Source organism: Antedon mediterranea, chromosome 5, assembly GCF_964355755.1.
Source record: "Antedon mediterranea chromosome 5, ecAntMedi1.1, whole genome shotgun sequence".
NCBI classification, from domain to species: domain Eukaryota; kingdom Metazoa; phylum Echinodermata; class Crinoidea; order Comatulida; family Antedonidae; genus Antedon; species Antedon mediterranea.
This window is the reverse complement of record NC_092674.1, coordinates 31,222,538-31,246,702: the sequence shown is the minus strand read 5'-3', so window position 1 is coordinate 31,246,702 and position 24,165 is coordinate 31,222,538. Positions and strand designations below refer to the sequence as shown.

General features: G+C 28.6%; 1 protein-coding gene across 2 annotated transcripts in view; it reads left to right on the top strand.

Annotated features, from left to right (window-relative positions):
- The first annotated feature begins 7,763 nt into the window (after positions 1-7,763).
- The window catches only part of LOC140050484 (dachshund homolog 1-like), a 56,363-nt gene continuing 39,961 nt past the window's right edge, over positions 7,764-24,165 (top strand). Inside the window, exon 1 of one of the 2 annotated variants that reach the window (XM_072095700.1) lies at positions 7,764-8,286. In XM_072095700.1, coding sequence (XP_071951801.1) covers positions 7,871-8,286 — 416 coding nt within the window. In that variant the 5' untranslated portion in view covers positions 7,764-7,870. The remainder of the gene's footprint in view (positions 8,287-24,165) is intronic. The other variant, XM_072095699.1, reaches the window with a different exon arrangement.

Below are 24,165 nucleotides of genomic sequence, written 5' to 3'. Positions count from 1 at the left end.
AACATCCCGAAGTCTACCGGAACGTCCCGAAGTTTGCATCCCAAAATAGCCATCTTGTGATCTCAAAATGAACTTGTATTGATAGTGTTAAATGATATCTTTTTCATGATAAATGATATTCATTTTATCGTAATAAAACTGTCATTGTTAACGGTATTGCGAAACGAGGAAAGTCTAGTGACTTAAGTGGTGTTAATAAATAGCATGATAAATATACATAGACAGATAGAAATGATCGATAACTATAGGTCTACTTAAGCTTAGTTCCCCCACTAGGACGCAATGCAATGACGTAGCCGCAACGTAGTGAGTTGACCAATCACAAGTCATGGTCATGGTTTATTTGAACTGTCGCTTGTCATTGGTTAACACACGTTTTACTTTCTTGCGTTGCGTCCTAGTGGGAACCAAGCTTTAATACTATGAGCTGAGCAGTCTTACACCGTCGTATTTCGTACAGAAAAAAATAAGATAATATTATTAGTCTGTAGTTTACAGATAAGATTTCGTCTCCTGTGATTATTGGTAAGAGAGAGAACACGGTTCCTTCCAGGTACATTAACTGCCTAGTCATGCATCAGTTTGAGTCTAGATATGTGGACCCACTGTTAAAGGCCACATCATGTTCTAGAAACATTTCCAATCGGTTGTTAACCTGAATAAAACATTATAATGCTAAATTGATTGAGTCAAATTAGTGTACATGGTGCGCGTCTAAAAGATTGGAACGCGCGTCGTTATTTACCAAAGTTTCACGCATTTCGCGTTTATATGTCCTAAATAAATGTACACATTACAGTTGCTTAAGCACTGTCTACACTATCAAACTTTATGTGACAAAAAATGTGATATGCCCAAATATGGTAGTGATATGACATCATCGTGTCCATATATTATGACATCACATTTTTTTGTAACACTAAAGTTTTATAGTGTAGACAGAGCTTTAGATTAAATGTTAATTTTAGTTTAAATAATATACGGCATTCCTCCTGAGAGTCTGAATCTCAATGACATTCATTATTAAAGTATTACAAGCGTTTAACAATCCGTTCAGAACGCGTTCACCAACAATTTTAAAACGCTTTTTTCTTTCTCAATCACCTGTCATAAGGTCTGGCAACTAATGCAATATCTTGTTTGTTTGATTGCTATTGAATTAGCTATAAAGGCTTTGACAAAACAGATAATAAGTTCATTAGAGAATCCAACCCCGGACGTTCACCTATCACTTTTAATTTGTCTGTTTAATTTCAAACAAAAGCTGTCAATTAAAACCGTTACAACGAACAGATTATGACGCGAGGAATATTTATAGATATTTTAATTTTGAAAATCTCTCTGATTATGATTAAAATCTTGCAGGTAATGTACCAAAATAAAACGCGTTGTTGTGTGTATCGTGTAGACACAAGGATAAGTATTCATTCAATATTTTATTTCATGGTCAAACTTAATTTCAATAACAATATCAAGAAAATATTTAAGAACAAGATTACAAGCAACCACTAGAAATGATAGTTCAAATTGTAAAACTTAAATATTTAAAGCAGAAACTATGAGATGTAATAAATAAGCTGCTTGTTAATGTTAGAAAACAATTTCGATTTGTTAAGTTCTGTCTCCACATCAAACTGAATGTGATGAAACAAATGTGGACACGTTGATGTCATATCACTACCATATTTGGACATATCACTACCATATTTGGGCATATCACTACCATATTTGGGCATATCACTACCATATTTGATAGTGTAGACAGAGCTTTCGCCTGAGTGTAATTTGAAAACGTATAATAGGAGGCGTTGGTGAAGTTCTGTAATTTTTAAAGGTTTTCAAAATGCGACAATCGGTGACCTCGTGGTATTCATGAATTGCTTATTTCATGTCATTTTAATTAAAGAACACAAGCTAATATAATATATACCAGTTTTGTTTAAATAGTTTATGCCATCGATTGTTTTTTTAATATATTTTGTTACATAAACTTTATGAAAGTTAAATTCATTATTTTAATATATAACTTTAGTTATCATCTTCATTTTGAATTACTGACGAACAATTTCCCATAAAATATCCTATTAAATTCATTTTGTTCAATTCAAGCACAGCCTTACTTTTAATTTGTTATTTTTAAGACATTGCATCAAGTTCACAACCACTAAGAATTAATTCATGTTTGCGTGTGTGTAACAAAAAAAAATAACAAAATGAATATAATGATAACTCACTTTAATTCCATAAAATTCAATTAAAAATAAATTAAAACGTATCATGTTTTTTTAAATATCGATTTTTGTTTGTGCTTGATGAAAATTCTTTAATAACATACACTGTAACACACAAGAACTTAAATATTAATATTCAAACTCCGATGCAATAATTCAAAATTGCATATTAAATGCCTTCATTATATTCATGTCCACGCTGCAAGTATTTTATTTACAATTGGTAAAAGTATAATTATTTTACTGAACAATAAATATTCCGTGAATATTATAAAGATATGGAAACAGAATATATATCTAGAATTCATGTTCTCTGTCGTCATCATTTCACCATTGACAACAACACAAACTCTAAATAATAAACACGATGTAATAATGATACTTTTATTATTATAATACAGTATTCCATTTTGTCTATGTTCATGGTTACTTTTTAAAACTCATCAGTTAAGCCCTGTCTACACTATCTAACTAGTTTGACAAAAAAAAGTGTGATGCGCCCAAATATGGTAGTGATATGACGTTATCGTGTCCATGGGCACATCACTTTTTCACATAAAGTGTGATAGTGTAGACAAAGCTTTATAGAAATCTCTGGGTATTTAAGTTGAATATTGTCTCTTAAGAAGAACTAAAGCTCTATCCCAAATATCAAACTAGTTTGACAAAAAAAAGTGTGATGTGCCCATATATGGTAGTGATATGAATAAATATGGTAGTGATATGACATCATCATGTCCATATATGCGCACATCACATTGTTTTGTCACATAAAGTTTGTTGATAGTGTAGATAGAGCTTTAAATGTGTTTGTCAATTCGTTGACCAGATTGTTATGATTCATAATTGTAATAAAACCGAATCATTTGAATCATTACCAAATTAAACTTTTTGTAATGATTTTGGAAGAAATGAAGATTAATGTAAAATACTGTCACGTATTAATCTCCGACAAAATACATTTCACATTCATCATTTCCTAAAAACATTAATAATGTTTAAAATAATATTGGTTTGTCATTCTGGTTGCAGCGCGTTCACTCATCATACTATATTTTAATCATTTTTTTCTGAGATTAATTTTTGAGACATTTTCCCTTCAACATTTTTTTCATCATCAGAGCAATTATTCGAAAAAGCTAAATGTAGTTGATATCTCGTTAACTTAAGTCGAGCACACGAATATCTAATATTAGTGCTCACGATCAAATATCGTATTTATATGATACCACACTAAAATCATTTTAACAACTGAGACAAACAAGTAATTATTCTCAAAAAGGAAATTGGCATCGAGGAACAACACAAAAGACCTGCCACGATACATCATTGAGTACAAATAACGTGTTATAAGAAACCAATGCTTTTTTCTAAATTGAACAAACTTGTATTTGAAATAACATTCAAACCAGTCAAATTAATCATCTCTCAAATTTCAATCACTTTAATTTCATAATAAAATATCTTAAATTCGTGTTAGCTTGATCGAACACAGTATGAAGTAGTAGACGCGCGTACGCGGGATTGATCGCGCCCGCTTTGTTAATGCTGTGTTATCGTTCGATAGATTTTAATAACTTCTGTATTTTGGTTTCGACTGTCTCTTACGTAATTGATTGGTATTGGTTCTATTTGATATTGGAAATCAGTTTTATCTGATTTTTTCATTCATGTTCACACGGAATATTCATTGTTGAGTAAGTAAGCCTACTCTGGAAATGAATTGAGTTATAGACATAATTATTTTGATTTTAAAAGAAAGAAAGAAAACAAATATCTATCAAATTGGACACTGAAATTCGTTGACAAAAGTATAGCTTAGAAAGGTCTTTTTCTCCCAGAAAAAAAAATTAGGCCTTATATTATGTTTTTAAAAAGATTAAAGCTCTGTCTACACAAACTCTATGTGACACAAAAAATGTGATGTGCCTAGTGACATGCCCAAATATGGTAGCGATATGACATCATCATGTCCATATATGGGCATATCACATAAAGTTTGATAGTGTAGACAGAGCTTTAGCCAGTCATTAAACTACTACACATTCCTGGTGCGATATAACATCAAAATATAATGCATTAATATTATCTAAACGACATGATATTCAGTGTGCTTTTCACCCCATCTCATTTGACTCCCCTAGCGCAAATCACCAAGCACCAAGAACACTGGGGATTTGAAACTAAAAACCGACAAAGGACTTTGACTTTTAAATAAACACTTTATTGATGTGATTTAATTTCTTGGTTTTTATTAATGTAACCTTTTATGTAAATAACTGCGAAAGTGGTTATATAACAGTCCATCAATCTGGCTTGTATTTCACGGTTAGGAAATTTAAATGACATCATATAAATCAGTCGTTAGTTTCAAAATACAAAATTGGTATTTCAATAGTGCCCTCAAACTGAATCAAACTATTTAGTACTTGTGTTACATTACCCAATACAGAAGTATGACATAAAGAATGTTCTAAAGTAATGATGCTTGTCAAGATGATGCGCATGCGTGGACATACTCTATGGATGCGCATGCGTGGTGTGCTCTATGAATGTGCTTGGCGATCGTCACGGACCATTGCGTTGTAACTGAACAAAACACTTGACCCAATTACAAATATTGAGGAGACGTTGCTTTTAAAATCCAATATTATTGCTAATGTGTCGCTGGTACAAATATAAACATTTTCGTCGACCGACTAATGATGATTTGTTAAAATGTTCTTTTCTACAAAAAAAATGAAGCATTTATTGAGATGAGGCAAAGTGGGAAACCATTTATTTAATTGTATTGACCGACTTATTTGTATAATGACATTTTGTAACAATGTTTGTCGAATCAAGCATTAATACATTTATCGTCATAGCAACTGCCACGCCCCAAATGTTTATGCCATCAATATAAAGAACACCAAACTAAACTACCATGGTATATTTTTCGTGAATAAGCCTAACTTATTATTATGTAACATTGTTAATTATGTTACATGTTATGTAACATTTTTTCAATCTTGGTTTTTGACTATAACGTTTGGATCCTACTACAGACGTAACGCAAGCGAGTTGACCAATGACACGCGATAGTTTAAATAATTCATTACTTGTGATTGGTCAAATCAGTTGCGTTACGCTTACGTCCTTGTTGCGTCCAAACCATTCCAATACTATTTTCCCTATAATCCTTTCCAAAAACAAAAAGCCGTTTATTTCCAACAATATACAGTTTATAAATTATAGGTAACCTGATCCATTTGTACATGGTTAAATTAAATACATTGATTTTTTTCTGTCAAATAATATTGATATATGTTTATCTTAAACCTGAGACAACAATTTAAATTGTTGTGTCAGATACAAGTATTGCAAACCCCTCAGGGTTATACCATTATTATACGTAAAAAGACCAAACAATAATTGGTGTCGTGCAGACCATCAGTGACGTAATCGCCAAACAATGGTTCTGATTGGTTGATAAGTTTTGGTTTGCGACGTTAATTGTTCAGCATATAACCGCAATTGCTTGTTCCATTGTTACACTTAACATTATACTAAGGTATTTATTATTTAGCTGTATTACACTTTCCAATAATATTAACAGCATTTATTGACGTTAATCGTATTTTTAATATATCTATTTATTAGATTATCACACGAAATCGAGTTATGATATTTGAAAAATCTCATTTTTTATATCTCTTGTATTAGGTGTCGTGTCGGAGAGACGTTTACCCGCGGGCTAGCTGTATTGTTTAGTCGGTTTAACACAGTTCCTCATTAAAGTATTATTTTTTTAAATAATAACTTTGTTTTGAATAGAGGGTGTCGTATACTTTCTATTTAAGTACGACACCATCTATCTGATACGCTACATTTTACAACAATACTAAATTAAATATCCCCTACGGTACTGTAACGCATTTGTTCGATTCCGGTTCCATACCACGCCCAATAATGTCGTTTATTTATTGCTCTTTTTGGCATAAATCATAATTGTAATTAAATTCTAAACATTTAAAGAATTCTTATATCTATCTATATGCTATTGAACACATTTTATTTGTAATTACATTCTCTGATGTTTTGTACTTATCGACTCCGGTCGGTCGGATCAGTTGGTCCTCCTCCAAAATTAGATCAAAAATTACATTCCATTACTCCATAGCAATGTTTATTAAAGATTACTGTATAAATACTAGCGTAGTTGAGATGTAGTCAAACATATCCTAACTAATGGTTAGACAGCAGTCACAGTGTGTAATCATAACATTTTATTCGTCTTAACGTTTTACTTGTAAAAGAGAAATGCGGCCATTAAAGTATCATATTCGGTATATTTTGGATTGTTTAACTGTGTGCGCGTATCTGCGGCCGCAATATGCCAAACTCACGACACCATAATATGAGTATAACCTACTTTACTGATCTATATATGAAGTTGAAACACACCGCTTACTAGCACTTTAAGAGTATCATAAACGTATGTGTGAGATATGTTATTGCAGCAGCGAACATAGTGCTGTATATTGACGATGATGTTTAATTGACTCTGATTGCATGCAGCTTGTTAATTGCGTCTTATTTAGACCAACAAAATGGATCATCTGCAAAAGACAATAATTCACATTATGGATCATGGCTTGACTTCTTTAACATTACAATTGATATTATTATTTTGTTTTATCATCAAAGCCTATCAAGAATAAAATATAAATAACATTTATTTCGAAAATTTGATGCCTAGAAAAACAAAACAGTACAAATGTATAAAAATATGGTACTGAATCAACATCTATATTTCTAATAGTTTTAATTTTTTTTTAATATAGAAAGAATATATAGAGTATATACATAACCATATCAATTGTGAGTAAATAAATTAATAATTGATACATTTTTACAACAACAAAATGGAAAGCACAGAAATTAATTTGGTATAGTTTATAGTAATGACATTTAGGTAATAACATTTAAAACTTGATTTTAGCGAGGTTTTTTTTCGTTTTACTTATAAAACAGAAAAATAATAAATTATCAAACATAATGAAACAAGCAAATTAAACAAGTTTACTTTTGTAGACTTGAGAAATTAGATAAACACTTCTTTTGTTCTAAAACCCAGAATGAACGAACTCTCACCAAGGCCTTAACATATTCCTACATAATATAGGATTAAAATTATCGCAATTTAAGTCGTTTTGTTTGTTTGGTATCGCGTGAGGCGATACCAAACGAACGATTCCAATGGGTTCATAGAAAAAAAATGTCTTTTATTTTCGCTTTACTAACTGTTAATCACCATTCTATACTTAAATTCTAATCAAATTGTGTTAACGCCTTTTTAAATTTGAGGATATGGAAAATTGTTTATACTCGAAGGGTAAATTTACTAGTTAGATATGACGCGAATCAATTATTGTTATATACGTTGTTTCGGCAACACCCCTGCGAGTGATAATAGTATGAGTGACCTCTATGACCTCGCTATCAAAACACTTGACGATTTCTACCAACCAACGAATGAACAGTTAGATAGTAACACTCGTGCGAAGCACTGGGTTAGAGAATTACGTACGTGCTCTACTACCACCAGTCTGAAATAAGTAAATCGCTAGTATTTGTTTTTTAAATAGTTATTTTATATGAAATATTCAGATATGGCTGTTAGTTCACCGCCAACTCAAATACCACCAACGAGTGTGTTGTATAAACTTGAGAAAACGGCTTACAGTACTCCAGCCCCTGTTAGCAGTGACCCGGCGAATAATGAATGCAAACTCGTCGAATATCGTGGGGCTAAAGTTGCCAGTTTTAACATTAATGGTCTAATGATGATATGCTTACCACAAGCATTTGAACTGTTTCTAAAACATCTTGTCGGAGGACTACATACAGTGTATACCAAGTTGAAAAGACTAGAAATTACACCAGTTGTTTGTAATGTGGAACAAGTTAGAATCTTACGTGGTCTTGGGGCAATACAACCTGGTGTAAATCGATGCAAACTTTTGACCAGGGAACAGTTTGATATCTTATACCAAGATTGTACCACAGCCAGGTAAGACAATATTATTTGTTATATTTTATACTTATTATATCACATATAATAAATAAATAAATACATATATATTAAAAGTATTGTTATAATCAATAAATCAAGTACCATTTATTAACTAAATTGTTAAATTATATAAACATTTATCCTTTGAAAATATTGAAAAAAAAGTTTTGCAATCAAATATGTGAAGGCCCACCACATTCGGTCTCATTTATTAGTCCATACTTAGACCCACTATTTACAGAATTATAGCAATTATGTGCCACTGTTAATTAATTAATTCTACAATTATATATAATATATGATTTATCTTGAAAGAAAAATTTTTAATAAATTGTATTATTCTGTTGCATGACACCTACTGTATATTTCATATATATAAACATTTAAAAAAAATTAATGGTGAAAAATAAATTTAAATATTTAAAATATAAATATATAGTATATATCTAAAATTGTAAAATTATCACATTTTATTAAAGCATACAAATATATTATTTAATAAAAATGAAAATGGGTTTCAATTCTAATTACATTTTTTCAATATACAATAGTTTTTAAATATATCTTAATTGTTAACAATAAAACACATAATAATAAATACTACTTATTAATATGTTAATTAGTATATCTCTATGTGAAATGTCATATGGTAGGCAATTAGACACCAGCCATTGAATTATATTAAAATCAATAATGTATTTATTTAAACAAGGATACTATTATCAAATCTAAATGTATATACTGTTATTTTTGTTGAAAAACAATGAAATTGCAGAATAAGTTGACGAAACATTAAATGATCAAACAATATTTTTACTTTTATGTAAATGATTATTTAAAATACAATGTGATTAAATACGTATTTAAATTAACAAAATTATTTATTTTTGACAACTTATTTATAAAATTAATTGAATTTAAGAAATGTACTATTATTTGAGGCATTATTTATAGCATACATCATTAGTACACTGACTATATAATTTACACATTATAGCTTTATAAATCTTGTTCAATGCTTGTAAATTATGTCACCAGAAATTAAACAAAGAAAGAAATAATGAATTTGTCAAATATTAGCTTTTTCAAACAATCACAATAAATCTTTGTAATTATACTTCTCCAAATCAAAACAAATAAACATTGCAAACATTTTATTTTATTAATTTAGAGATGCACAATTATTCATAAGATAACATTTTTGTCCATTATCAATAAAGCAATAATCAATAATAATTGGTAATCAATAAATTTAGTCATTTTTTACCTTTTCATCCTGTATGCACATTTCTACTCATCCATTTTGTTAGTTTTTACATCTTTTTTTATTAGTTTTTAGACAAAAGTTTTCATACAAAACCAAACTTTTTTAACTTTAAAAGCAATCAAATTATTATTATTTGTAATCATATATGATAAATATTTTGTTAGTTAATATTTAACGTACAGTACTTGTTGTTATGTTCAAGTATACTGTTTGTGTTATATTGAGAATTTTAAATTTTAAACAGTCCATACGAGTATTACATCTAAGTTCTTAAACCTCTTATTTTCCAACAGAATTTTCATTATCTTCAAAGATTTAAAAGAAAATTATATGAAATATAATATTGGATAAATTCGCACATCGCGTCAGGAAATGTGATATCGCATTCATAGAAAAAAAGTGCACACTCTCATTTCTACAAATTATAATTGACAAGCTTAAATTCTAGATTTCAATTGTAAAAGGTGAATGTCCCTGCATTCAATAGTACAATCAATTATTAATTTTGTTTATTTCTCCCGAATGAATATATAAGAATGATGCTGTAGCTGATCAGTCGTGCTATCTGTGAATTCAAATAAATGATTTAATTGTTAATTGTGTTTATAAATTGTTGAGCGCTTTAGTAAAAGCTGCTCGTTGTAAGATTTATTCTTTTTTTGTCTGTTTTGTTGGTTACTGAACTTATATTTTGGAATAATTTACAAAATTGAATCACGTAAAGACCTTGTATGGAATTATTTATTTACTTTTTCTTGCACCTTTGTAAAAACTACATAAACTTCAAATTACATAAATTTATTTTATCGCTTGATTTCTCATCACCAACTATTAGTTAGTATTTTCTCATTTTACAAATAGAGATATATTTACTTTGAAGAAGACAATTACCAGTCTACATTAAATAGTAGTTTCATTAAATACTGCTTCTTATTATATTCTGTCTATTCGTAACGTAATATTTATTATAAGCAATACAGAACAAATCAATTATTATAATTTCTATAGTGTTTTATATAATTGATTAATTAATTGAAAGGTATCTTGAATACAATATTTGAAATCATTAGAATAATATTGTTGTAGACAAATAAACAGCATATTAAGTATAGACTTGAAAGATACTAAGTACAGACCTCAACATATAGTAATAAGTAAACATATAGCATTTTATTTAGTATAGGCTTGAAAAATAGTAAGTTCAAACCTAACTTTACAAGATACTATAAGTGCAGACTTACAACATAGTACATTAAGTACAGACTTACAATATATGTACATTAAGTACACACTTACAACATATGTACATTAAGTACAGACTTACAATATATGTACATTAAGTACAGACTTACAATATATGTACATTAAGTACAGACTTACAACATAGTACATTAAGTACAGACTTACAATATATGTACATTAAGTACAGACTTACAATATATGTACATTAAGTACAGACTTACAAACATATACTGTAGTAGTACATTAAGTACAGACTTACAACATAGTACATTAAGTACAGACTTACAACATATGTACATTAAGTACAGACTTACAATATATAGTAGTACATTAAGTACAGACTTACAACATATAGTGGTACATTAAGTACAGACATAGTACTTTTAAAAGTCATGTTACTATATAGGAAAATAATGTTGATGGATCGATAATAAATTGAATTTGTTGATAATTTGCAAATAGAAAAGCTTATTTATTACCTGATAGAATATGTTATTAAATTGAAGTGCTTTGGAAAATTATTTAATTCATGATATAGTTTATTTTCTCATAAGTTAATCTGCTGCACATGAAAATCTATATCCAAATGTATTTCCATCGCTGTGGTGATTATTGTTATTAATACAGAGCGGCTATCAAGAAGACTTATAATTTATAAGGCCTCGGGTAGTGTTCTTCTACAATATCAATTGGCATTATGTATTATGAAATCCAATTAATTCTACAGATGATGAAGTATACTCGTAATTTCAAACTCTCACCTCATCATAATGAATATTGGTATTTGCAGCTTAAGTGCACAGCAGATCGTGATGTTTACGCCAACTACTTCATATTTGTGTTTACATCCATTTTTGACCTTCAGAAACAATAAAACAATTACAACTCTGATTCTAAATTAAAGCTCTGTCTACACTATCAAACTAGTTTGATGTGCCCAAATATGGTAGTGATATGCCCAAATATAATAGTGATATGACATCATCATGTCCATATATGGGCACATCATATTTTTTGTCTCATAAAGTTTGATAGTGTAGGCTTTTAGACAGGCTTTAATGTAGTCGTAATTAATGTGATTGTGCTGGACAGAAATAAGCTAACATAAAAGTCCAGAATAAAGTTAACCTGCCCTGTTTTATTTTTTGAAAAAAACCCTTATAAAATTCAAAGATGGAAAGTAGATTTTTCAATTTACACATTAGGTCGATAATAGGCAATGATCATACAGGATAAAACGTTTTAATAAATTGTAGTTTGATGGCTTGCAGGGACAACTTTGTTTACCGAGACAACATATTTACAAACATAAATTTTCAGACCTTGACTTGAGAAGAATAACAGAAGAATTACAAATTATATCTAAATGATGATTGTCAATAAAAAAAAATAATAGTAGCTAAGATTATTGTGCATTAAAAATGATTAATTGGAACGAGTAAAAACACCTTGTTTACAGGAACACTTCATCATTTTCATCAATTTCTAGACATTTATAAAGAATGCTCAATTCTTCTTAAACAATAACAATAAACTTAAATTAATCGTTTACATGTTCATACAAAATAGCTGGACAAAAAGCAATGCGTTATTTATCTTTTAGCTGATGATGCGATTTATCAAATTTTGGCAATGCGATTGGTAGTTATCTAAACCTATTTTCTACTACTGTATAGTTAGGAAGTTATTATGAGTATTCTTTTGTGTAGTTATGTCCCAATTCCAAGAAAGCTACTACTGTATTTTTGTATAGTATATTTATTCCTGATACGAATTTAATAAGGATTAATGATGACTCCTTGCCCTATATATTACTGGAAAGATATTTGCTGTAAGAAGTTTTAAAATGTAATCATCATCCTATGAATTATAGGTTGGTAGTGACTTGATTCAATTAGTAACTCCTTACAACTGTGTAGGTTATATTTGTGTATAAAGTGTAACAAAATAATGTTCTTTTAAATAAAGTATGATTTATTGATTGAAAAATGCCTGGAAAGATGATAAAAAATCATTTTGTTTTGGGCATGACTATCAAGATTTGAAAATGAATTGAGAAATTACCTCACAACAAATTATTTTAAGATAAAAGAGTAAACAAATGGGAACCATAAATAAATACATTTTTAAAATGCGTTAACCACGATGATAGTGCTGTTGATAAGACATCCGGCAAAAATATAATATATAACGACAGTATGAAGATTTGGTATCCATTAACGATTAGTACATCATACTACTATAGTTATTTACAAAGAAATGTTGATAACGACAACTAAGAGATATTATTAATGGATCGTGAAATGTTTTCTTATCAATTGTCAACTGTGTCAATATACTGAAATGAGACGGAGTAAAATTAATTAAACAAAATCTATGATTTGGGACACAAAGCAAATAATGTATGGTAATTGTGAAGCATACTGATAGTTTGTATACAATTGTGTAATTAGTTTCTTTGAGATAAATAACACCGGTGGTCAAATATTAATAATGAAATTTAAACCTTTACTCTGTACAATGTCACATGTTTTAACATTTATATTGAATTCATCAAATCTTTAGTATCATCATCATCATCATCATCATCATCATCATCATCATCATCATCATCATCATCATCATAATCATCATCATCAACAACATCATACATCATCATCAATCATCGTCATCTTTTTTAAATTTATATGAATTTAATTATAAATTAATTCATAACAATTATAGGAATAAGATGTGTTTCAGACTTAAAATGAGCACATACTTGCAGTTGAACTTTTACTGCAGATAACTCATACTTCCTTCACATTTGTCCAATTTCAAGTTTGTTATTTTTACCAGTGTTTTCAAATGTTATGGCTTCCGTCTTCTGATATGATTCTGGTTTTTATATGCAATTTAAGAAGGCAATATACAAAAGGCAATCACAAAAATCACACATCTGTGGCTAACAGATAAACGGATACAATTGGAAAAACATCTGTTTACAACTATAGATAGGAAGAGAGGTAATAAAAATTATTATCCCGTTCAAACAAGCAATAAATTGCTTTATTGTACGATTATTTTAACACATATGATTTGATAAAAAGAATGATTAGCATTTCAGTTTTGTTCATTTTTTTTGTTATCACAATAACTTTGATTTGTTAATTGTATGGGATAATCGGCTTTGTGTGTTTTGTAAAAGAATTAAATTACTTTGTATCATTATGTTTTGTAGCTTTCTGTAAATCCTCTAACTGCCTTCACAGTTTTCAATCGATGTTCTATATTATAAAAGAATGTTTTGTTTTTATTTAAATAAAACTATGCTGGTTACCAATCTTTTCTCTATCTGAAATTGCGGTCAATCATAGTTAAACTATGCTGGTTACCAATCTTTTTTCTATCTGTTAAATTGCCGTCAATCATAATTAACAGTCATTTGTTCTGTGTTCAAATGAAAAAAAAAAAATTTGTTATTACACATCGATGTTAACGACACGGGTATAATACTGCACATGAGCGCTTTCTGCGCATGTACAATAACTAGTAGTAACTCTTGTGTAAATACACCTTTAAAAAAGATACACTTTTTCAATTCAGATAATCATTTTGTAATTAACTTTTGTTCCACAAACATCTAATAATTCATAGGGGAAAGCGGTGAATTTGTTTTATCAAGTTTTTTTCACCAAGGCCAGGTTGCATGAGAGCATTTTCGTTTCACCCTTTTAAGACGGAAAAAACATTAATATTGTTTTTTAATGGAATAGACAATTAAAGAACATAACATTATTCACTCCTTCAGCCTATTGTACTTTTATCTGATAAAAGTAGTAAACTGATACAGTAATAAATACATCTTTTATTGGTAAGGGGGGAAAAGCGAAATCGTAAATCATTCATTCATCTGATGTTGTACCGAACATAGTGCTGTATGAAGTATGAATCCTTGTATAGTAATTTCAGAAAGGGCGTGAAATGTTGATGCGGGTTGGGGTGCAACAGATGTGTGGGGGTGTATAATAATGATACGCTAACCTCACAGTGTATCATGTTGTAAGTTACAAGCAATAATGTTATTTAGTTTCTGTAATATAACCATGAGGCATATCATTCAATAGTTCAATATACTTTGTATTTATTAACTAAATCTGTATTTAATAAGTTTAAGTATTTTCAAGAACAATAAACGTTATAATTCACTTTAAATATTGACTTAAAGTTTAATTTTTGTAATTTATAAGTATACTTTGCATTTCATTGTTTTCTTTGGTATTAAAGCCAACTTTTAAGATTGACTTATCCTTGGTCCTAGGAGCTTTTAGTATTCAATCATGTTTGTTTTCTCTTCTTCAAATATTACCTGACTGCATAATATGACCTCTTCCATACATTTTACTGGCTAGCTATCCACTGGTAAATACTCCTGTAAGGCCACACAAGTGTAATGGAAGCCTATTTCTAGGTAAGCCCATAAAATCTCCTGTATTTGATGTTGTACAGAGTGTTTATTCTCCACTCTTTATTATCTGTAGACCCCCTTCAAAGAGTGGTTTGTCATTTGTTTATTACTTTTCTTTTACTGTTGCTAATAACTTTTATCTTAAGCATTTGTAAATCTTACATGACTGTTGTCAGATGCCAACTGGCAGGTTTAATCCAACTTGATGGTAAACTGGTGTCTTGTTTTCAAAACCTAATCTATACAATTGCATTTTGAAAATTCCATCAAGACTATTAAAAAAAGTACATTTTAAGCAATTGTAATCTTGCAAAGTTTTTAAAATGTATTTGAATTGATGAATGATTGACTTCAAGACAAAATGCAATCAACTCAAAATACATAAAAATAGAAATTTATGAATTAGAATCGGCTTTTTTTATTTTATACATCTATAAAATATTGTTATTGAGTTTTATACAATTGCAATAACTACCATTTATATATACGGTAGATAATATGTATATAATTCCTAAAAGCACAATTGAATTTATAAACTGTATTGTTTTTTTATGGATGAGTTGGAAATTTGATTAAATTGGTTCTGCTGCAACAATTGTGAAAACGATAATAAAAAAGAAAAAAAATTATTTTTGTCCTGATGGTAAGGGTGAAATGTTAATCTCTGTCTACACTATAAAAATGTATGTAATGTGCCCATATAATAGACATATCGCTACCATATTTGGGCATATTACTACCATATTTGGCCACATCACACTTTTTTTTTGTTTTTGATAGTGTAGACAGAGCTTTAGATTGCAAGCCACAAAATCTGAATCTACAAAATATTGATGGAAATTAGTTACAAAATTCCTATAAAAAGATATAATGTATCCCAGCTCTGAATTCTATCTTTAAAATGAAAGTAAATATATCATTTATAAATAGATATATAAATCATTTTAAAATTTTGAATAAATCAACCGCCATTGTCACATGCCTTTGAATAACCATAGAATGTGTTTGTTATGTGAAATACATTGTAGATTGGTCCTCCGCAAATAATATATTATGAATGATAATGAGGGTTAAGTGGGCTACTTGATAGTCTGGTCTTTGGACCCCAAAATCGTGTTTGTGGTGTTGTGGGATATACTAAAACATGTTTATATTTCAGCAAATTTAAAATGAATTTTATTTTATATATTCCCACCTTCTGTTGCTAAGCTCATATTTGTTATGTTGCAGAGGCTCCTGGAGACTAAGGCTGTGCCTTGTGAGCAGCCTCTGGGTGAAATATTAAATAAAAAAAAAAAAAAGAATTTTGTAGACAGTGTATTTAAAATGTTAAAATAAAGAATTTCATCTCAAAACCCCAAGACTTTACTTGATATATTATTAGAAAGAACTTACTTTTTCCATCTTTCACCTTCTCATCCTTTTTTCTATCTCAAAACCAATTGAAAAGAATAATTTAATGAATAAGATTGACTTGTTTAATTTTGCAAACATGAACATGTTTAAATTATCATTATACACTTCAAGAATATATGGTTTTAATCAAAGGTTGAGCTATTTTAATTACAAAACTTTCTGACATTTATTAAATCATAATTTATAATTTAATAATTTAAGAAATATAATCAAAAGAAATAATCTATTTGTTGTATAATATTTGAATAATTATTATTTTGCAATTAATTCAAATAAATTGAAAGTAATTTACTTCTGTTCTTTAATTCATTTAAATTAAAAACTGCCAAGAACCAGATTGAAATTAATTCAAAATGATTTCATAATCATTATTTGTTAGCTATAATATTGGAGAAGAATAAATTAAAAGAACCTTATTACAAAATTCATTTTCATAACTGATTTTACTATTTTACAAAACTTCATTGTGAAGGTTTAATTAACAAGAAACATATTTACATAGTATATATTATTTTTTTACTTATTTTAATCATTAGTTTTAGTATACTTACTTTCTTAAATTATTAATCTGTTTTTTTAAATAATTCTTAATAAAAATACAAATTCTATTAAAAGTAGGGTGTTACAAAGTATAAACAAAACTTTCTGAAAATGTACTTATAAATACATAGGAATAAAAGAGCAGAAGTTGCATAATAGAATATTGGTGTGGCTAAGTACAAGAAAGAAAAACATACTAAACTTGCTAAATAATTTATTTGCAAAGAAAGAATTAAGAAACAGCTTGAATAAATATAATGCTTGAATGAATATTTTACAAGATGCTAAATTAACACTATACTTAGGATTACTCTATTGAAATGGAAGAAAATTGATACTGTGTTTGTTAGTGTTCTTTTCCACCATTCATTGACCCCGGGCAAGTTTTTTCTTCCACAGTATTTGAAATTGTATAAGTGAAATGAATTATAGAAATTGAGTCGGAAACAATACAATTGTTGAATTGGAAGAATTAAGGGCTTTTAAAAGGGCTTTTAACTCGTTAACCCATTGTTTGATTATTGATATAAAAATCAGCAGAACAGTTCCAGTCAAATGGAGCGTTTTCGTTTCCTTTCGACACAATGTTTCACGTTAAAAGTAACAGGACAGCTGGCGTAAGTGCCAACTTTTCCTAGCTTTTTTCTCTTTTTTATTTTAGGAAGCGAAACTCGTTTTACTTTTGTGAATGTTTCCTGAGGTTATTACAGCATTAATAATTGGACATTGAGAATTGTTTAGGACTTTGTTTAATGAGCACTGTAAATTAATTGAAATAATGAACAGAAAAACTAATTCTTGCCCTAATGAGTTGCAACTGGCAAATTGATTTTAACGCTTTGCTATTTAAAGACGTAGCACTCTTATACGCTTGCATAAACTTTTAGGAACCCAGATTGCTAAGTTTCTCTATAAAATATCGTTGCTCTATTTGCTGACTAGTCTGTCCACTTTTGGTCAGACAGTATTTCTTTGTGTCCTAGGCTAGTAATATATACATCATAAGAATGTAGTTTTGTAAAGTTAATGTGAACTAGCAAAAAATTATATTTGGAAAAAGTGATAATAAATATTAAATAGAACTGATTATATAAAATATCTATGATGATGATTTACTTTAATTAAAGAATTTCAGGTTTCCCGAGACTACAATTTCCTTTACAGATGATCTAGATAAAAATCAGACTCCATACAACATTAACTACAAAAAAAAGTAAACCAATTTATCATGATCAATTCGCTTAAAAAGGCTAATGTAAACTTAATTAGAATTTGAATTTCATACTAAATGCCAACTACTAAATATTAATTGCAAACACAAAAGCCTCTAAGTACAGATTGTTCGGCGTTCCTTTGTATCACCATAAATTCCATCATCTGTGAACTATATTAATATAAATTATTGTAATTAATTATATTGTTCTCATTTCTTGTAAATTTATTAACTAGATAAGATTTGTGCAAAATGCACTTTGCTCAATTCTCTATAAATATCAGTTATCAATATTTATGGTATTAGAAAATGACGAACATCAATTTAGCCAACTAACTGCTATTATTTATGAAGCTGTAAATGTTTACTACTTTACCTAATAACATTATTAGTATTAATTGATTGATAATCTTTTGTAAATTCTTGAATTTTCACTCACCCAAAACTTTTGCAGTAGATTAATTTTACAAAATTTACTATCGGCTTAATTTTGAAATATTTTTTAATATCAAATATATTTATGAAAAACTATTATAACTTTTCAATATCTACTGTAGGCTTCTACAGTAGCATATGCAGAGAGTTGTAAAATAACTTATTTTACAACTCCCTGGTATATGGATGTTGAATATGTAATACTTGCTTCTTCTCTATTGGTCCTCCTTAATAATTAAATATTTTAAGTGGTTGATTGTGAATTAAATATCTTCTACTAATTAGTAATAAAAATATTTAGGATTGTACTTTGAGAAATAATTAATAAAATCTCTTTTATCTTCAAAATTGAAAGTAAATACTTTATAAGGTAAAACATGGATTAAAGATTCTATAGCTGTCCACCTTTATGTTAAGTTTCAGTTTATTGGCCTACATATTTTAACCTTTTGGAAGAATAGAATTACTTTGAGTTCACTCTTTCAAGTTAAGTAAATTGGTAATTATAACTTTGAACAAACTAATGTTTTCTTTCCAGCTTAGTAGTTGTTAGGAGTAACTAAGAATCAAACTAACTTCTTTCTTTTGTTACTAATCCATTATTTAAAAAGTATATTTGGTAGTGGTGGGCTAGGCTAGTGTTTTGTTTAATGTGTAAATTTTGATTTTTGGAACACAAAGAAACATGTTTGCTGTAGAGTGTGGTTTAAATTTGTCAGTTTCCTACAAGTAGGAATCTATACGGTTGTTGTTTTCAATTTTGTCAATTATTCTGTTTGCGCAAACTCGATCGTATTATACATATCTTGACCTGTTACACACATAGCCAAGAGTAAATAACGCAAAATTTACTTTGTAGCATTTATATTTGCTATCTTTGGTTATTGTGATTGGCATAGGTCATTATGATTTGTTTGATAGTATTGACTGAAATGAATTGAATTTGATATTGTATTTGAACAGGGTGACTGTATTTGAGTTCACTCGGCAATCAAATGACTTATCACCGTTATATGGTATATAATATCGCTGAATAATCTTATTTTCAATAAATAAGTAAACAATATTTCTGCGTTTGAAATTTGGCGTAGTGGTATAATTCAATGTTTACACAGGCCTACCGTACCCAATACGTTTCGCAATATTCTAACAGCATTTAACAACCGTGTATGCGTCTTGTTTATTTTTTTGGCGAAATTAATATTTAGCTGTTTATGATTTTATGCTGACATACAAAGTAATAAATGTATTTATTCTAATTACTGTTTTCATAGTATATATGCACAGTATTTATGGTATATATAAATGAAACACATAAAAATGTTATTGCAATTAATAATAATGACCTATTATTCATGTCATTAAACATTATCCAATCATTTGGGTTTATGTTGTGTAAAGGTTATGCTATTTTTTTATTGAAAAAGTTGCATGGGTAGTATTAGTAACAGGTGTAAAAACTAAGTACTTAAAAGTTTATTGATAATCTTTGATATTATTGCTATGAAAATATTCTTTTCGGATTAAAATCTTTATAGGATATAGTTCAGATAATTCTTAATTCAAACAATGCCGTTAAAATCTTTCATTTTAAAGACTCTTTTCGAGTTATGAATTTTATAAGTGCAGTTGTCATGTGGCCTTGACAGGATTTTAGGATTTCTGGCCACAATAAATAAAGACAATTTGTTACAAGTATTTTATGTTCTCTTAAATTTACTGGGCCTTCCTTGTAGGCCTGATTAAAATTCTAAATTTCTTGAATTTTTGTTGATGTGTATTAAAATAGGAATCATCAATATAAATTTTTATTTAAATGAAGGCAATAGGAAACTGGCTTTAACTTAATACCAAGACTGATGAATACTAGTTTTTTTTGTATATTTAAATACGTCATAATTCAGTAGTAGTAGCAAAAAGGCACTCAAAACTAAATTGGAATGAAAATTTAAACTTAACAAATTTGTTTAGAATCATTTCTATTCCACTTCTTTTATTCTCCCAATCTTTACGAACTCCTTCTTTCATTTCTCCTCTTATTTTAGTTTTTAATTTGTTTAATCTTTTTTTTCTTCTTCTTTCAGTTATCTCCTTCTTTCATTTCTCCTCTTATTTTAGTTTTTAATTTGTTTAATCTTTTTTTTCTTCTTCTTTCAGTTATCTCCTTCTTTCATTTCTTCCCTTGTTTCAGTTTTTAATTCTTTCAATCTTTTTAGAAATCTCTCCTCTTTTCAGTTATTTTTTGTTTCATTTTTTTCCTTCTTTCAATAATTTACCTTTCACCATCTTCCCTTTACTCTTGGCAACAAATATAACCATAGTTGATGCATCTTCTTTGTACATCGAGTTCCAAGATTTAATCTTCAAGTAATGAAACATTGCAGAATGCAATGAACATAATTAATTTTATTGAATGTGCCACAGACAAGATATGAAAACTACTTTTTTGTGGAGTTGTATAAGTAAATGAAAAAAACCAAATTAATTTAGCTAGTCTGTGACAGTATCTATTAAGTATTATTACTTTTTATCATTAGTTTTAATAATAATATGATCTACATTACTATAATATAATTAAAATCAATGACTAATCATATTATAATTAAAGATACTGTTATATTTCCATATAATATTCAAGAATCTATAGAGCTGATTAAAAATAACTGTAATACTGAATGCAAATTAAATGCTGCTGTTTCGGATTATCTAAAGTTACAAAACAATTGGTGTTGTTCTTTCAAAGGAATTTCACATGAAGCGTCCAAAGCGTTTTATATTGATAATGATAATTTGTTTTTAAAATTATTAAATACATAATCATAAAGAGTACCACAAGAAACTAGCAGTCCACAGTTAGCAAATCATAAATAAGAAATATAGCAAAAATATATATATTGTATTTAATTTATTGTATTTAATTTATTTATATCGAGTCACAAATAAAGAGAAATAACATTTATATTGCTACGTTGAGTTAATAATAAATGAATTGCCAGCTATAATAATTTGTACGGCATAAAGTGGCTTGACTGCAAGGACAAGCATCTGTCCATCTTTCACTAATCCTAGCTAATGCAGTTGTACTTGTGACCACTCAGTTGAGTGGTCAGACGTCCACAATTTACTCATTAGCCAAATGTATAAATTCTATATAGAATTCGACAAATAATTACTTGTCTTACTCTTGCGATCAATACATCCAAGATAATTCGCTGTATTACAAAACTCTCTGCAATTGGTCAATTCACCATAGTAATTTTATAAACGTCCATTTATGATAATTGAAACAAATATATATATTATTTCTTTCAACTAATATATGTGTTAGCTAACGTTGTGGTTAATCTTCTCACCCTTTGTTTCTATTTAAAAGACATTATTTAATGATTTATTTTATTTTCACAATATTTTATTTGTTGAAAAGGACTGAATGAACAATGTGTCATTGCCATAGTTTATGTTTTAAATTATATGTTATAACATATTGAATGAGAATTATTCTAAACAAATCATTTATTTATATAGCTAATAATACTACCAGCTTGTTAAATAATATCATATCATGGAGTAACAATTAGCATAGGATCATTGACCGTTCTATATTAGAGATCATCATATATGGTAGCGATATGCTTAAATATAGTAGTGATATGACATCATCATGTCCATATATGGGCACATTTTTTGTCACATAAAGTTTGATAGTGTAGAAAAAAAATAAAACTTAGTATAATAGGTGTTGGTGGTACTTATGACGTTATAATATAATGTCCAGTTTTATGTAACACCCAATCAAATATGATTTAACTATTATTTTTGACCATGAAGAAAGTTCAATATTTTATGTCCTTATTGTTGATATGAGGAGTCCATCAGCGCCATATGGTCAGTTGAATTTGTATTTTTTAGATGAAAGATAAAGTAATGAATTGCGATATGTTTGTTAAAGATAAAAACTAAAGATAATCAATCGTAAATAGGTTTCTAGGTAAAGGGATTATATCTCTTGGATTTCTATAATTCCAGCGTTGCTTTTGAGTAGTCAATTCCATTTATCATATCTTTGTATCAATCATGAGAATTAATGAACGGTCCAGGTTGATTCGGAGCTGTGTGCGTCCAAGCGAAAGCACTTATTGGTGATAAGTAATGTTGTTTGTTACCAGAAATCTAGCAAGCATTTTGAATCGGGCTAGCAATCACCACATTATGCTTTAATTTGGTTTATACCATTTGTACAATAGGTAATGATAAAGCATGTCTTTAATAATTGATTATGTTATTATTAATAGACGAGGTTGATTTAAAGTACAAGCCACCTTCTTATGCAAGAATGCTTTATTGTATGTCATGCTGCCAAGTCGATTATTCTATTAGTACACTAGCTTATAATATACATATAGTGACGAATCTCATCTAGATATCTAATCTAGATTCTCATAAATTGGATGTTTTATTAATACATTTATGATCAAACTTATTTCAAATGTATATTAATTAATAACAACTTTCAATTTCAAATTAATATACAGTACTGTACAACAGGCAATTCCATTTAATGTACATCCAAGGAAGCTTTTCTACAATTTTAAGTTAAAACTTTTATTATTACTATTAATCTACCGTAATTTAATATTATTATAAAGTTACTCGTCACATAAATATATAGTTTATTAAAATGATGATTGAAAGAAGTGTAAGGGAATATTCATCAAAATAGGCAGAAAAAAGATAAATATTGATATTAACGATATGTTTTTCTTTTCAACCCTAATTTCAATCAAACAAAATATTAGTTCATCTGTCCACCATGAATGTCCAAATCTAATAGATTTTGAAATGAAAGTGTTTGGTCAAGAGTCTTAGAGATAAATGCTCTGTAGTTTCTTTAATTGTTATTCCAAACAAAGAGACTTATGTAAGAAGACTGTGTAGGCTTACAACCAGATGGGTTTGCTGTGTTTACAAAGTTAACAGAAATCTTAATGTTAACATTTTCATAAAGATTTATAATAAAAACACACATATTCAAATATATGAATACACTGTTAAATCTTAGCAATATTGACCATACAGATTGACCATACAGATTGACCATACAGATTGTTATAGGAAAACAGTTTATGATTCTTATATTTAGTACTAATTTTGAGTCTCTCATACCACTTTTATTCAATAAAAAGCATGACATACGAATACAATAAAATAATAAAATAAAACCTAGGACAAATGCTTACCTTAAGTAAGGACTAGCCAAAGCAAAAGGGGCATAGCAAGCAAGGCAAACCTAGGACAAATGCTTACCTTAAGTAAGGA